Source organism: Berghia stephanieae, chromosome 11 (assembly GCF_034508935.2).
Source record: "Berghia stephanieae isolate SIO BIC M18660-M18661 chromosome 11, UCSD_Bste_1.3, whole genome shotgun sequence".
NCBI lineage: Eukaryota > Metazoa > Mollusca > Gastropoda > Nudibranchia > Aeolidiidae > Berghia > Berghia stephanieae.
Genome location: NC_088370.1, coordinates 25,935,249 through 25,950,248, shown reverse-complemented (window position 1 = coordinate 25,950,248; position 15,000 = coordinate 25,935,249). Strand labels below are relative to the sequence as shown.

Here is a 15,000-nt window from a genome sequence, read left to right as displayed (position 1 = left end):
ACATTACCGTTGCATTCCTTCAAGGCTGAATTATTCCTCCTTGATTTCGTTATCCACAATGGATATAGGGAAGTATTTTTATCTTCCAATGTCCAAGAGTTTCTTGAATAAATTCAAAGAGATGAAGTGAGTAGGAAAGTGCCAGAAGACAACAGGGAATAAAAACTTCGCGGCTGCAATGGTGGGCTAGAACCCGCGACCTTACTGGTACGACAACGTCGGGGAGATCTTGACTCTACCGTATGAGCTATCCACGACCCCAGCTTCCCGGCCAGGCGGAATTGTCGTACCAGTAAGGCTGCGGGTTCGAGCCCCCATCGCGGCCGCGAAGTTTTTATTCTCTGTTGTCTTCTGGCACTTTCCTACTAACTTCATTTCTTGTTATTGTCAACATAAGTGCCTGCTTCACTCACTTTTCTTGAATAAATTCCAAACGTATCTCATTAATACATTTTATAAATTCAACCAGTTAACTGCTGTCCTCTGGAAAAACATGTTTTTAAAAATTTGGCCAGAAAACTCGTCCTTCTCAAAAATTGATTGATTTAAATTACTATCATCTTGGCAAAAAAACACTCAAACCTGGGACCTCGCGAGTTCTCCAAGGAAGTTCTAGATTTGAGATCTTTTTTTTTTTTTTTTTGCCAAGATGTGGGTGACTTATTAAATCGGTTGATATTTGAAGTTGAAGAACAAGTTTTCTGACCAAATATTCAAAAATATTATTATAACAAAGACCTTTCCTTATGGACTGATTGTTATAACAAAGACCTTTCCTTGTTGACTGATTGTTATAACAAAGACCTTTCCTTGTTGACTGATTGTTATAACAAAGACCTTTCCTTATGGACTGATTGTTATAACAAAGACCTTTCCTTATGGACTGATTGTTATAATAAAGACCTTTCCTTGTGAACTGATTCTCATAACAAAGACCTTTCCCTGTGGACTGATTGTTATAACAAAGACCTTTCCTTATGGACTGATTGTTATAACAAAGACCTTTCCTTGAGATTCTCATCCGTTGTTTTATTTATCCTTACGTATTTTACTATCACTTGTAAAAAAGCTACTTCTCTTTATCCTTTAAGGGAATTCTTCAACCCGTAATCTCTTTTTTTAAAATATTCTTTCTTCACTGTTATCATCATTATCATCAGCATTGTTGCCATCGTCATCATCATCAATATTATTACGATGCATCATCATGAAAACAGTCTGATCCCTCTAAATTTATTTCCCAGCTGACCAATTCATGCCTCATTATTATCATTATTATTATTATTATTATTATTATTATTATTATTATTATTATTATTATTATTATTATTATTATTATTATTATTATTATTATTACTATTTATGAATATTATCATCACCATCAAACTGCATATGCCGTGGTGGTAGTAGCAACTTTTATGACAATCTGATGCATTGACGAATGTATGACTTTTTAAATGTTTTATAAGGATGTCATGTGAGTGTCTGTGGATAATTGATTACATGTATCATTCTCTTACTGACCAATAAAGGTGAGGCCACTCTGAAAAATTACTCTCTTTTTCTTTTCACAAAATTGTATTAATGATAAATTTGTCACGTTTCAATTGGTTGGAGGAAACACGAAAGTGGGTCAAATCCCATAAATATGTTGAGCATGACAAAATGATTAACACTGGCCAGGTCATCGTATGTTGAGCAATGACAAAACCCTTAACATTGGCCAGGCCATCGTATGTTGAGCAATGACAAAACCCTTTAAATTGACCAGACCATCGTATGTTGAGCAATGACAAAACCCTTTACACTGGCCAGGCCATCATATGTTGAGAAATGAAAAACCCTTTACATTGGCGAGGCCATCATATGTTGAGCAATGACAAAACCCTTTACATTGACCAGGCCATGGTATGTTGAGCAATGACAAAACCCTTTACATTGACCAGGCCATCGTATGTTGAGCAATGACAAAACCCTTTACACTGGCCAGGCCATCATATGTTGAGAAATGACAAACCCTTTACATTGGCGAGGCCATCATATGTTGAGCAATGACAAAACCCTTAACATTGGCCAGGCCATCGTATGTTGAGCAATGACAAAACCCTTTACATTGACCAGGCCATCGTATGTTGAGCAATGACAAAACCCTTTACACTGGCCAGGCCATCATATGTTGAGAAATGAAAAACCCTTTACATTGGCGAGGCCATCATATGTTGAGCAATGACAAAACCCTTTACATTGACCAGGCCATGGTATGTTGAGCAATGACAAAACCCTTTACATTGACTAGGCCATCGTATGTTGAGCAATGACAAAACCCTTTACACTGGCCAGGCCATCATATGTTTAGAAATGAAAAACCCTTTACATTGGCGAGGCCATCATATGTTGAGCAATGACAAAACCCTTTACATTGACCAGGCCATGGTATGTTGAGCAATGACAAAACCCTTTACATTGACTAGGCCATCGTATGTTGAGCAATGACAAAACCCTTTACATTGGCCAGGCCATCATATGTTGAGAAATGACAAACCCTTTACATTGGCGAGGCCATCATATGTTGAGAAATGACAAACCCTTTACATTGGCGAGGCCATCATATGTTGAGAAATGACAAACCCTTTACATTGGCCAGGCCATCATATGTTGAGCAATGACAAAACCCTTAACATTGGCCAGGCCATCGTATGTTGAGCAATGACAAAACCCTTTACATTGGCCAGGCCATCATATGTTGAGCAATGAAAAAACCCTTTACGTTGGCCAGGCCATCATATGTTGAGCAATGAAAAAACCATTTACGTTGGCCAGGCCATCATATGTTGAGCAATGCCAAAATACTTTACGTCATTATATTTGGCTATGTGGTCTAGTGGTATGACATTCGCCTTCGGATTCGAAGGTATACGTTTTGAGTCCCGCTCTGAGCGGCTTATAATTGAGTTCTTGGATAAGACTCTTTACTCAAATTCCCCCACAGTGCTCAAAATGTAAAATGAGTACCTGGCCATTATCATTAACAGCTTTGTTTCAGTCGAGAAAATATAAAAGTAATACACCTATCAGGTGTCACATCTAGTCCTACATTTTACATATTGATGTCGGCTTGGGACCCTTTGTAAAGTGCTTTGAGCACGTTTATTGGATATTGCCCTAGATAAAGGGGCAAAATGTGATTGAGTGAATCGGATGCTCCCAAATAATGGGAAAAAATCATATTGAAATTATTTGAACTGAAATGTCAAATTTTAACGTAATCCACTTTATTCTCACGTTTGTGGAGATTCAATTTTCTGACATCGATTACAACTCTGACAAAATATCGCTTTGAGACGATGGGTCACATATTAAAACCAATAATTGTTTGTTTAATTTATTCAGAGGTTTAAAGGCACTCTGGGTCAATAGAATACACTTTTGGCAACATTGGTCCAATAAAAATAAATTAAATGCGCTATACTGGATGTTGTTCCCGACTTCCCATAGTGGGCAGGGAGGTACTTGCTGTGTCTTCTATCCCCCTTTATCTTCTTTTCAACATGCTTTCTGTCTTTGTCTTAGAATGAGATAACTTGGTTTTGTCCTGGCCCTGGCCGGATACCCTGGCTGAGAGTCAAGGAAAAAAATATCATCTCCCAAAACTGCCTATACATTTGACTGTTTCCCTCCTAACCAGGGCATCCGGTCAAGGTCAGGACAAAAACCAACTAATCTCATTCCAAGACAAAGACAGAAAGCAAGTTAGAAAGAGGAATGAAGACAGTAAGTGCCAATCTGTCCACCATAGGGGGAATTTAGTCAGGTAAAGATCTAACAATAAACAAAAATGTTTTGATGGCAAAAAATTGATTTGAAAAAAACAAACAAAAAACAATAAACAGTTACCATTCCCAAAATTTCATACATAAAAAACATTGCTTAGAATTTTGGCAAGAAAACCCGCCCTTCAAATATTGATCGATTAAATGATTCTCATCTTGGCAACAATTCTCAAACCTGGGACTTCGCGAAGACTTTTTATTTTTGTTTGAGAGATTTGCCAAGAATCGAGTCATTTTAACCGATTGATATTTGAATGACAAGTTCTCTGGCCAAATATTTTATATAAATAAAATAAAAAATTAAAATTCCCTTTATTCTAATTCACCCCATAGGGGAAATTTGTCTCTAGGGTCTATTCCAAGGGAAGACTGGAATAACCCAGGCATGAGCCGCAGTGCAACGCCGCAAAGTGAGCTAGGGTGAGGTGACTTGCTCAAGGCCACACTGCGTGGAAGCGGGTGATTGAACTCGGTACCTTTCGGTTATGAAGCAAAGACCGTACTGCTGAGCCATGCTGCCTCCTTATACATGTTTGTTTCAAAGTATGGCAGTGTCATGACCACCAGGCATCCAAACAACAAAACTAATTAAATTGCATATTATTTACCATCTGATTATCAATGACTAATTTCTATTAAAATTGCACACATATATATAAGCAACAAAATGGCGGGCAAGAAGAAAAAATAACAACTTACAATAATGTATCCTGGTCTGATTAATTGCTTGTTTGTTTGTTTTGTTTGTTTTTAAGGGTTTTACGGCACTTGCAACACATTAAGGTCATATCAGCGCCAGTAAAAAGGAAGAAATGGGATAGTAAAAAGTTCTAGAATTACAATTAAAGCACCCTAGAAAAGGTAAGACAAAGGGGAATTGTTTCAAATAAGAAACAGGCGTAGATTCCAAGAGCACCTTAGTTTGAGATCACTAAAAGTAAAAGTCTCATCCAGACACAAGCACAGGCCCCCACTAAGAGGAATAGACTCAAATGTTTTACAAATCGTATATAATATAAAGAGAACATAATACAATGCATAACAGAGATATGATTTACAAGGGAAAAAGTATCATCTCCCAAAACTAACTATACATTTGACTGTTTCCCTTTCAGCTAGAGTATCCGGCCAGGGCCAGGACAAAATCAAGTAATCTCATTCCAAGACAAAGACAGAGTGTGAGTTGGAAGACAGATATAGGGGGATAGAAGACACAGTAAGTGCCTCCCTGCCCACTATGGGAGGCCAGGAACCCCACCCAGTTAATTGCTTGTCCTTACTTGTAAAATATGATATGAGGCAACATCAACATTATCAACAACAATAATAATAATAACATTAAAAGCAATAACAACAGGAACATCATCATCAACAACAACAACAATAACATTAAAAGCAATAACAACAATAATAATAATAATAACATTAAAAGTGATAACAACAAGAACACCATCAACAACAACAACAACAATAACAACAACAACAACAACAACAACAATATAACAAAAGCAATAACAACAGGATCATCATCGACAACAACAATAACAACATTAATAGCAATAACAACAACATCTGGTTCGCCTCAAACAGGCAATGGGTCAAAAATGAGATCAACCCAAAGAAACTTTCTTTTTTACCTTGTAACATCAACAATCTATTCAGTTAGCTGATGCACATATTTGCACGTCTACCAGCTGATCTCAATTGTGACCCTCTGTCTCAAAACGGTATTATGTCGGGATGATTCAGACCCCAAAAAGTGAATTTAGAGATAGAATGATGAGAAATTGGAGCTTAGAAGTTTTTGCAATGCAGGAAATAGTCTTTATACTCCACCATAACGTACAGAAATTAAACCCAAGTTGGGTATTTGTGGCTATGAATTCAATTTCCCTTACCGAGTGGATCCCGACATAATACCGCTTTGATACGGTGGGTCACAATTATGACCCTGATTCAACATTACTGTAATGAACAATATTTTGCTTCCGTTTGTTTTTTTTAATTGTTTTTAAGGGTTTTACGGCGCTTGCAACACATTTAGGTTTTATCAGCGCCAGTAAAAAGGAAGAAAATTGGATAGTAAAAAGTTCCAGAATTACAATTGAAGCATCCAAGAGAAAGTAAGACATAGGGGAACTGGGAACAAATAGGGATCAGATGTAGATTCCAAGAGCATATCACCAATGTACGTAGTTTGAGATCACCTATAAGTCTCATCCGGACACAAGAACAAAATCCAACAAAGAGGAACACACTCAAATGCTTACATTATACATTTAAAAAATAACAAATATAGTAATAATACATAACAGAGAGATGATTTACAAGGAAAAAAATATCATCTCCCAAAACAATAATTATGCATTTGACTGCTTCCCTCCCAGCCAGGACCCCGACCAGGGCCAGGAAAAAAACAAGTAATCTCATTCCAAGACAAAGACAGAAAGCATGTTGGAAAACAGATATAAGGGGATAGAAGACACAGTGTGTACCTCCCTGCCCGCTATGGGAGGTCAGGATCCCCACCCAGATTGCTTCCGTTTGAGGATGGTTCTATTATAATAATGATGCCATAACACTTTGGGTTACCAGACCTGCTAATAAGTACACGTCGGTTAATACATTTTGAAAAAAATGAGAGTCAAGCCATTGAGAGAGTGATAATGACTAGATGGGTAATAGGAATTAAAATAACAACAAATAATGAAAGGACTATTAATACCACTGTTTGTTTTTGGTTTTTAAGGGTTTTACGGCGCTTGCAACACATTTATGTCATATCAGCGCCAGTAAAAAGGGAGAAAATGGGATAGTAAAATATTCTAGAATTACAATTAAAGCACCCAAGAACAGGTAAGATAAAGGGGAGTTCGTTCAAATAGAGAACAGATGTAGATTCCAAGAGCACACTATCAAAGTACTTCATTTGAGATCACCTAAAAGTCTCATCCAGACTCAAGCACAGGCCCCCACTAAGAGGGATACACTCAAATGTTTACAAATTATATATAATATATGTAAACAAAACATAGTACAGTGCATAACAGAGAGTTGATTTACGAGACAAAAAATATCATCTCCCAAAACTCTAACTAAAACTATATAGTTGACTTTTTCCTTCCCAGCTAGGGTATCCGGCCAGGGCCAAGACAAAACCAAGTAATCTCATTCCAAGACAAAGACAGAAGCATGTTGGAAAACAGATGTAGGGGGATAGAAGACACAGTAAGTACCTCTCTGCCCACTATGGGAGGTCAGGAATCCCACCCAGACACTGAATGATTGGAAGTCAGCTCAACAGGTAAATGTAACATGATGAAAAAACAACTTGACTTTGTGTGTTACTTACACATGTATGATCCTCAGCGATAATTGGATAAAATTTAAAAAACTGTAATAATAACATTGTTAAGATCTAAGGCACGTTTTAACCTTTTTATTTTTTTGTTTTTGTTTTTTGAATTCAATCACTTAGAGCACTAGATGGAGTACTGAGGAACTATGAGAAACGAACTCTGTGACAAAATCTGTAAATCATATCCCATTCGCTCAGGACTAGAAAAAAAATATTAAAAAAAATAAAGACAAATCTTCTTTTTTTTAAAAATTGTTCCATCCAGCCATGTTAAATTTTTGCCCACTATGTTTATTAGACTGATATACAAGTCACATAAAGAGTTAAGGTCCTCGCAAAGGAGAGAGAGACCAATGTAGGGAATTCGTCAGTAGAATTAGAGATTCTGCTGAGGCATCCCAGTCATTAATTAGGAGGCAAATGGCAAAAGTCAGTCAAAACATACAAGTAACTTGCAAACCATACAATTTTAAACATTATTTTTTTGTTTGTTTGTTTGTTGCTTTAGGTCTCTTCCAACACAATTGAGGTTATATGGGAGACCGTTGAAACAAAAAAACAAGCAATCTAACAAAAATAGTACAAATGTAAATCAAAATCATAGCCTAAAGATATCATAAGCTAAATTATAAATAACCAAGAACAAACAGGCAGAAGATTTACAGAAAAAAAAATATCCCCTGTCAAAAATACAATAACAAACCAAAGAAGCAGGATAGGCTAGTAAAGAGAAGAAGAAACGACATCACTATCGGATAGTACACCCATGCGAACATCATAGGTATACGATTCAAGGGTGATGCTCCCATCCAACCACCCGCAAAACATTATTTTAACACCCGTTGATTCATAAGATTATAAATCAGCTTGGACATAATGATCAGTCATTTGATGTTGAGAAGCACCAACTGGCCAACCTAATGCCAGATTCATTTGCACGCACCAACAAACTTTATAACCAGAATGATTTTGATCATTGATAGTTCAAAAGATAAGTCTCAATCCATATTAATTTCCACAATACAGTCGAATAATAATCAATATAGATGAGTGCCTGTTCGCAACAGCCTTCATTTCCCTGCAAATATTGCGGATTCTCCCCCCCCCCCCCCCCCCCCCCAACCCACCCCTGCCAAATAAAAAAACACAACCAAACAAACAAATAAAAAGTTTTAAAATTTCAAAATAAAACAACCATGATTACTACTTTGACTTAGTTAGAACCTGACTAAAGGTAATTGTTAAGCTGCCTGAAACTTTGGAATGTAACAGTGTTTAATGAGAATCAATAGAACAATTAAAGAAAAAAAAAAAAGAAAGAAAAAAAAGCCCAGAACATATAATATATAAAAAGTTAGTTTCCTGTATAAAAGTTAAGTGTCAAATTGAGCCAGTAAAAGAGGAACAAAAAATATCCAAAAAAGCCTTAACAAGATATAATAACAATATAAGGCACTTATCATTTCATTCCATCACTTAAGAAAAAGAACAAAATACATAGTTTCCATACAAACAAGATATGAAGTAATCATCAGAGAAGTTTCAGAAGACGATAATAGAGAATAAAAACTTTGGCGATGATGGGGAGTTGTCTCGCAGTCGGATTGTGGATTCAATTCCTCATCGCTGCAAAAAGTTTTAATCTTTATCATCTTCCAGCACTTCTCTAATCACTTCATTCGTTTCTTGTTATTATCAAAATAAGTCTCTGCTCCAAGTTTTCTGAATGAAAATTTCATCTACAAACACAGTCAACAGTAAAAAGACCTTGATCAGAGACATTAATCCATCAAGTCTGGAAAGATGAGAGCAGTAATCAACACTGCTGTGCTCTGACAAAATCACAATTATTGTTTTCATTGTTGGCCCAAAAACAATCCTCAATTTGTCAAGATGTTCAAACCTGAGACTCAGTGCCTTGTGACAAACTGAGGCTCATTTCACATAATCAATATTTGAAGTTGACGCAAAAGTGATAAAGGCTTTAATGTGAAGGGTATGGCAGTATAGAACATCGTTCAAAGTTGAAAGAAATCAATAAACTTTTCTTTTTAAGTATTTTGTTCTTTGCTGAAGCTGTTCAGCATAATATAAATCAATTTTTGCTCAGTAAAAATCTAAGGCACTCCTATTTGTTCCATCGCTTAAAGCACCAGAATGTTGTCCATGAAATTCTTTCAACTCGGTAAACAAGACTTTGGCTCCACTCGACCCTGGGCAAGTATCTATAGCATACGTAGCATAACTCAATCCTGTATAAAAATTAAAATCTGCACCAAAGAAATTGAACTCAATATCTGGCAATACGTGATAGATTAAATCCTCTCCATCTTGCAAAGCAAACTTTGTCCCAGGATAAAATGTCACCCAATAGTTTGAGCACCCTTTCTGAAAAACACTCTCGGACAAAAATGTCGCATTGGGTGGAGGCAAAATAAAAATCGTGTACTTTAGTTTGTACTCGACCCCTTGCTTGAAAGGGGCATCTAATTTAAGGAACTGTTGAAATGATTTCATGGTTTTTAATGATTTAATTATAGAAGCTGTTGTGCATTCACACATTTTCCGTTGCCTACATTTAACACCAGATTTATAGGTATAAGGAATGTTGACAGGTTGGTTTGGGGAAAGTGGGTATCGATGTTTTAGAATTTGTCCAAATGAAATTCTTTTGCTGAGCCCATGGGGGTGAGAAAAGATGACTCCATATTTTCTTGGGAGAGCTCTACCATCGTTAAGAGGAATTTCGTTATTGTCCTTCATTTTATCAAGGAGTGTGAGATTGTGTGTAGCACAAAGTACCCAAATTCTGTCTTGATGACACCTTTTGATAATGCCCTCTTCTTTATCTAAATCTACGCTATTATTACCATCAATATCACAACCATTATCGAAATTGTTACCGAAACCAACATCATCATCACCATGTTTTGCCCCTGATTTATTATTATTATTATTATTATTATTATTATTATTATTATTATTATTATTATTATTATTATTATTATTATTATAATTATTATACAAGTTGTCTTTAAACAATCCCACACCGTACAGGCACATCATATTATCTTTGTCCGTCTCGGAATCATAGAAAAGATCAAAGGTAGAACATTTTGCCTCTGCATCATCAAAAATGACATGAGCTGCAGTGCTGACAACACCAAGAAGGTACTTTGTCTCTGGATTGTTGGAGGCATTGCAAAGATGACATGGGCACCGTCCTGATTTTTCAACCGGACCAAGAAAGAAAACTCCAGTGCCACATCGTGACGCACGCTTAGTCCCCTTGATTGAACTATAAGGATACGGCGCTGAGCTATTTGAATAGGTGGCTGGACGGTTTACGCTGGTGTACTTGACAGTAATCTTCACAGTTTTCTTACTCTGTTGTTTGATGTAACTCATGACAGTAGGAGTTTGGTATCCGACGGGAAGTTGCTCCATTGTCAATTCGTTGATTGGAATGAAGTTTGGATGGCCAGGGTTTTTTTGACAGTCTTTTTCAAGCTCAAATGCATCGGGTCCACCTTCATAGAACACCTCACACTCTGGTATAACTGTTGATTTTTAAAAAAATTAATAAATTACTGACACATCACTTTAAATAAATTATCATCAGCTAATCATTATAAAAGTACAGTTCACTCCGCTTAATCGCAAATCGGTTAATCACATACTCCGATTATACGCTACACATTCCCGAAAAACATAACTTTTTCTATATAACTGCCCTGCAACTTGGAAAAATCAAGATTTAGCCAATGATTGACCTTATATGACCATTACCTTATTTGAAAAAAACATCAAAAGGCTGCACCACTTGTAAAAGATCATGTCATCACAATTTACCATCGTTACAGTAATGATTCCCAAAAGTGCAGAGATCTCACTCTTCAACAGAAACATAAATTAATTGCGATGCAGAATAAATTTCAAAGCAAACATAGAAACTGGGATAAACTCTGGCTCCATGGACCTATTGGCTCTGTAGGACTACTTTGGGGGGGGGGGGTGGTCAGAAAATAAAATCTCTACCACCCAGAGTCGATCTCAGAGTCTTTGGGTGTGAACCGAGTGCTCTATCATGTAAGCTTTCAGGACCCCGATTTTGCAAATAAGCATTCAAATCTTTCGGGGACCCTCATTTTGCAAATAGGAAGGAAGAGAAAGAGAATACAAGCATCAATAAATAATGTTTTGTTTTGCTTTGTTTTTTAAAAATTCATTGCAGATTTAATGAATGAGATGCTTTGTCACCCGACTCCACTGCAGTTCAGATTATTTACTGATCCCCCCCCCCCCCCCCGTCCCCCCTGTCACCCCAGCACTGATTGGAAAGCTGGGTCTGTTAGATGAAAGTGCTTGGCTATAGACTAATGTTCTTTCCATAGGATAGCAAACATTATTTGATATTGTCCCTTTCACGCTGCAGCAACTAGGATTTGCTTCGTCTCCAATCAAGAAGGGCCTAATCACTAATGGCTGGGCAAGACTACTTGCTTTGTTAGTAGTGAAATGTTCTATTGATAACTTACAGGGTACACAGGCATGGATAAGATCATCATGATTTATCGCAGACACTAGAGCTGTGTCAACATCACTGTCCTTGTGTGAATGTTGGCAGGTACCACAGTGCTCTGGTTGAGACCAATGTTGACCCATCTGGATTTGATGTTCACAGATTCTGGAGAAGCAAATGAATACAAGTTCAAGATATTCAACAACAACAACAACAACAACAACAACAACAACAACAACAGAAAAAAAACCTTCATTGTAAAATAATATCGCAAAAGAGTTCAATATAACTTGAAGTAAGTAAAAGAAAGAAATAAGAATAAAATATCAACAACAACAATAATAATAATAATAATAATAATAATAATAATAATAATAATAATAAATAATAATAATAATAATATAATAATAATATAATAAATAATAATAATAATAATAATAATAATAATAATAATAATAATAATAATAATAATAATAATAATAATAATAATAATAAATAATAATAATAATCATCATCATCATCATAAACAACAACAACAACAACAACAATTAATAATAATAATAATAATAATAATAATAATAATAATAATAATAATAATAATAATAATAATAATAATAATAATAATAATAATAATAATAATAATAATAATAATAATAATAATAATAATAATAATAATAATAATAATAATAATAATATAAGTATGACAACACCAATCTCAGATATTAGGAGTGATTTGCTGTACTGGGTCTACTTTGCCTCATTAATTTGTCATGATCATCATCATTATGTATGTATGTACGTATATATGTATGTGTGTGTATGTGTCTGTCTGTCTGTCTGTATGTATGTATGTATGTATGTACGCTCATTTCTTTTGTATACATGTGTGAAACAATGTGCTTGCGTGTATGTTTGTGTATGTCTGTGTCTGTATTTGTAAATGTGTTGATGTTCATACCATGAACCAAAAACTGTTCGAGCATTGTTTACCTCACATGAATTGTCTTATATTTGGACAATAAGATAATATATTATTTATTATTATTATTATTATTATTATTATTATTATTATTATTATTATTATTATTATTATTATTATTATTATTATTATTATTATTATATTCCAAGGCAAGTAAACAATAAAAGAAAGTACTCACAACAGGCATTAAACTTACAAAAATCGGAGTAATCAGGGCGAAAATTCCTTCTAACTCGAACACAACATCTGTCCAGAATTAATAATCAAATTATTTCACTCCTGCCTGGTCCTAGTTCTATGACTCTAATACTAATAGGAATGAAAAAGGATGCAATCCTTAAAATAAGGCATGTTTTTCATAGAAATCGTGTAATAAAGAAGCAATTGACATTTAAAAATAAGATATCTAGACTCTACTTATCTCAATCTGTGCCGACGACGGACTTACCATTCAATCATTCATGGTCCTCAGCAGAGATTGCTGTAGCTGTAAGATTTGAGTGAAATGGGACGGACTCCAATTGACTCCCAGTCCGAGATTGTCATGGTTTTCTTCCTTACAATATATTTCTGATGTTGATGTTATAACATCTTTTTCTCTAGCCTAGTCATATCCAAATCGCCAACAAACCAAGTCTTCCGATCAGTTCAAGATAGATTTTATTTTGCTCGATGTCAATGTCAACAAACCCCCGACTGACTGTTCGGGGAAACCCGTAACCACGATAAAGCTCTGCTTTCAGTTTACAACCCAGCGAGTTTTTGCCATCCTCCTTCCAATCTCCACTTTTAGCGATGATTGATGTTTACTTTGGAGGGGTTATACTTTATTCACATTTTTGTTTACGCAAATTATATATAACATCTTCACTGATAACATACAGAGAGTACTTTATCAAAATTTTACCCCTCCACCTCGTCTGCTTTTAAAAAGTTTTCAGTTGGCATTTCCTAAGGTGACTGCAGTCGAACTAAAAATAGAATTTGACCTCTCGCCTCTCTGACGTCACGAACAATCTCCGTACATCACTAAAAGCCTTCGACAGTCATATGTCACAGAAATAGTGTTCAACAGTCGTGACGTCACTTCCCTCGTAATGACACATAGTAACTTAGTAATTGGTTCTAAACTATCGGGGAAATGGCGGACGGCCTAATGAAATACTTCACCCGACGAGCATAAAAGTGTATCCAGAGGAGAAAAATATTATAAATCTGATCATGTTTTGACTTTTATATACATGACATGAAAAAGTTCTCGCCAGCATGAAGAATAAAAAGTACCGAGTTTCTTTGTTTAGAACCAAGCTGCTCGTTGCTGGGCGGACGTGACATCAGACTATTGAATCCTATTAGGCCTCAAACTAGTGGGGCGTGGCAGAAGTGGGCGTGGTGCTTTTATGGTGTAAATACTGAACTGGTTTGGAACGTCTTGGAAATACTGCAGAGTGGCTAATAAACTTTACTGAAAATACAAACCTAAAGAATAATATTAATGAGAAGAATGAATAAGAAAATGGAATTCCTAAGAAAAAACTATTTCTGTGCTATTTTAAGCTTCTATTTCCTGATATTTTACTGTCCTCTTGTATTTTTTTCTCTTCATGATTTTGTATATTTTTCAGTCACTTTACTTACCACCAGCGGCGTAGGGCCTTAAAGGCTATTAAGGCTAAGCCACAGGTCGTCATTGTCTTGATAATGTGTAAGAACTTAACAATAAAAAGTCTAATTTTTCATTTTCTGTTTCACAAACAATGTTAAAAACCTATTACAGAGCCTCAAAACTTGAACCAATCACACCGCTTTGAATTTACTACAGCTCGAGTCGTACACCATGCCACTGACCAATCAGTACAGCGTGTGGCTTTAAAGGCTGAGAAGGTTTCCAGCCACATTCCCACGGTACAACTAAGCGATACATTTCACGCGTGTCGTGTGCTATGACTATGACTGTGGGCATGAGGAGGCATCTTGACTTTGAACTGAGTCATTGTGGCTTTCTTACTCGCAGCCACATACAACGACCTAATTAATGGCAATCGTGTTGTACCTGTTACCCATCCCTCTTCAAGGCCGTGTCAGGCATGTGATATTGAATTCCCCTTGTCCTTTTATAACTTGAGTGTGAGACTGTATGTGTGTTTATTGATACTCCGAGTGTTTATATGATGTGTGCAGTGTCTGTTTATTTTTTTAATGTAATTAATTGCTATTAAGTGTGATGAATCACGTTGATTATTTGTTGACTATCAGTACCAGTTCTTTGAATAGGGAAAATAAACTTTTGATTAAAAGTCTCGGTCCCCAT

At 35.9% G+C, this 15,000-nt stretch overlaps 2 protein-coding genes across 2 annotated transcripts in view; one reads left to right on the top strand and one right to left on the bottom strand.

Moving 5' to 3' along the window:
- Positions 1-8,321: 8,321 nt before the first annotated feature.
- On the bottom strand, positions 8,322-13,601 carry LOC144956457 (uncharacterized). The gene is made up of 3 exons (XM_078886959.1): positions 13,138-13,601; positions 11,727-11,875; positions 8,322-10,748 (listed from the first exon to the last, which is right to left on the bottom strand). The coding sequence occupies exons 2-3, from the start codon at positions 11,851-11,853 to the stop codon at positions 9,295-9,297; spliced, it is 1,581 nt and encodes a 526-aa protein (XP_078743085.1). The 5' UTR covers positions 11,854-11,875; positions 13,138-13,601; the 3' UTR covers positions 8,322-9,294.
- Positions 13,008-15,000, top strand: part of LOC144956371 (zinc finger MYM-type protein 1-like) — a 3,991-nt gene continuing 1,998 nt past the window's right edge. The window contains exon 1 of the mRNA XM_078886869.1: positions 13,008-13,178. Coding sequence (XP_078742995.1) covers positions 13,008-13,178 — 171 coding nt within the window. The remainder of the gene's footprint in view (positions 13,179-15,000) is intronic.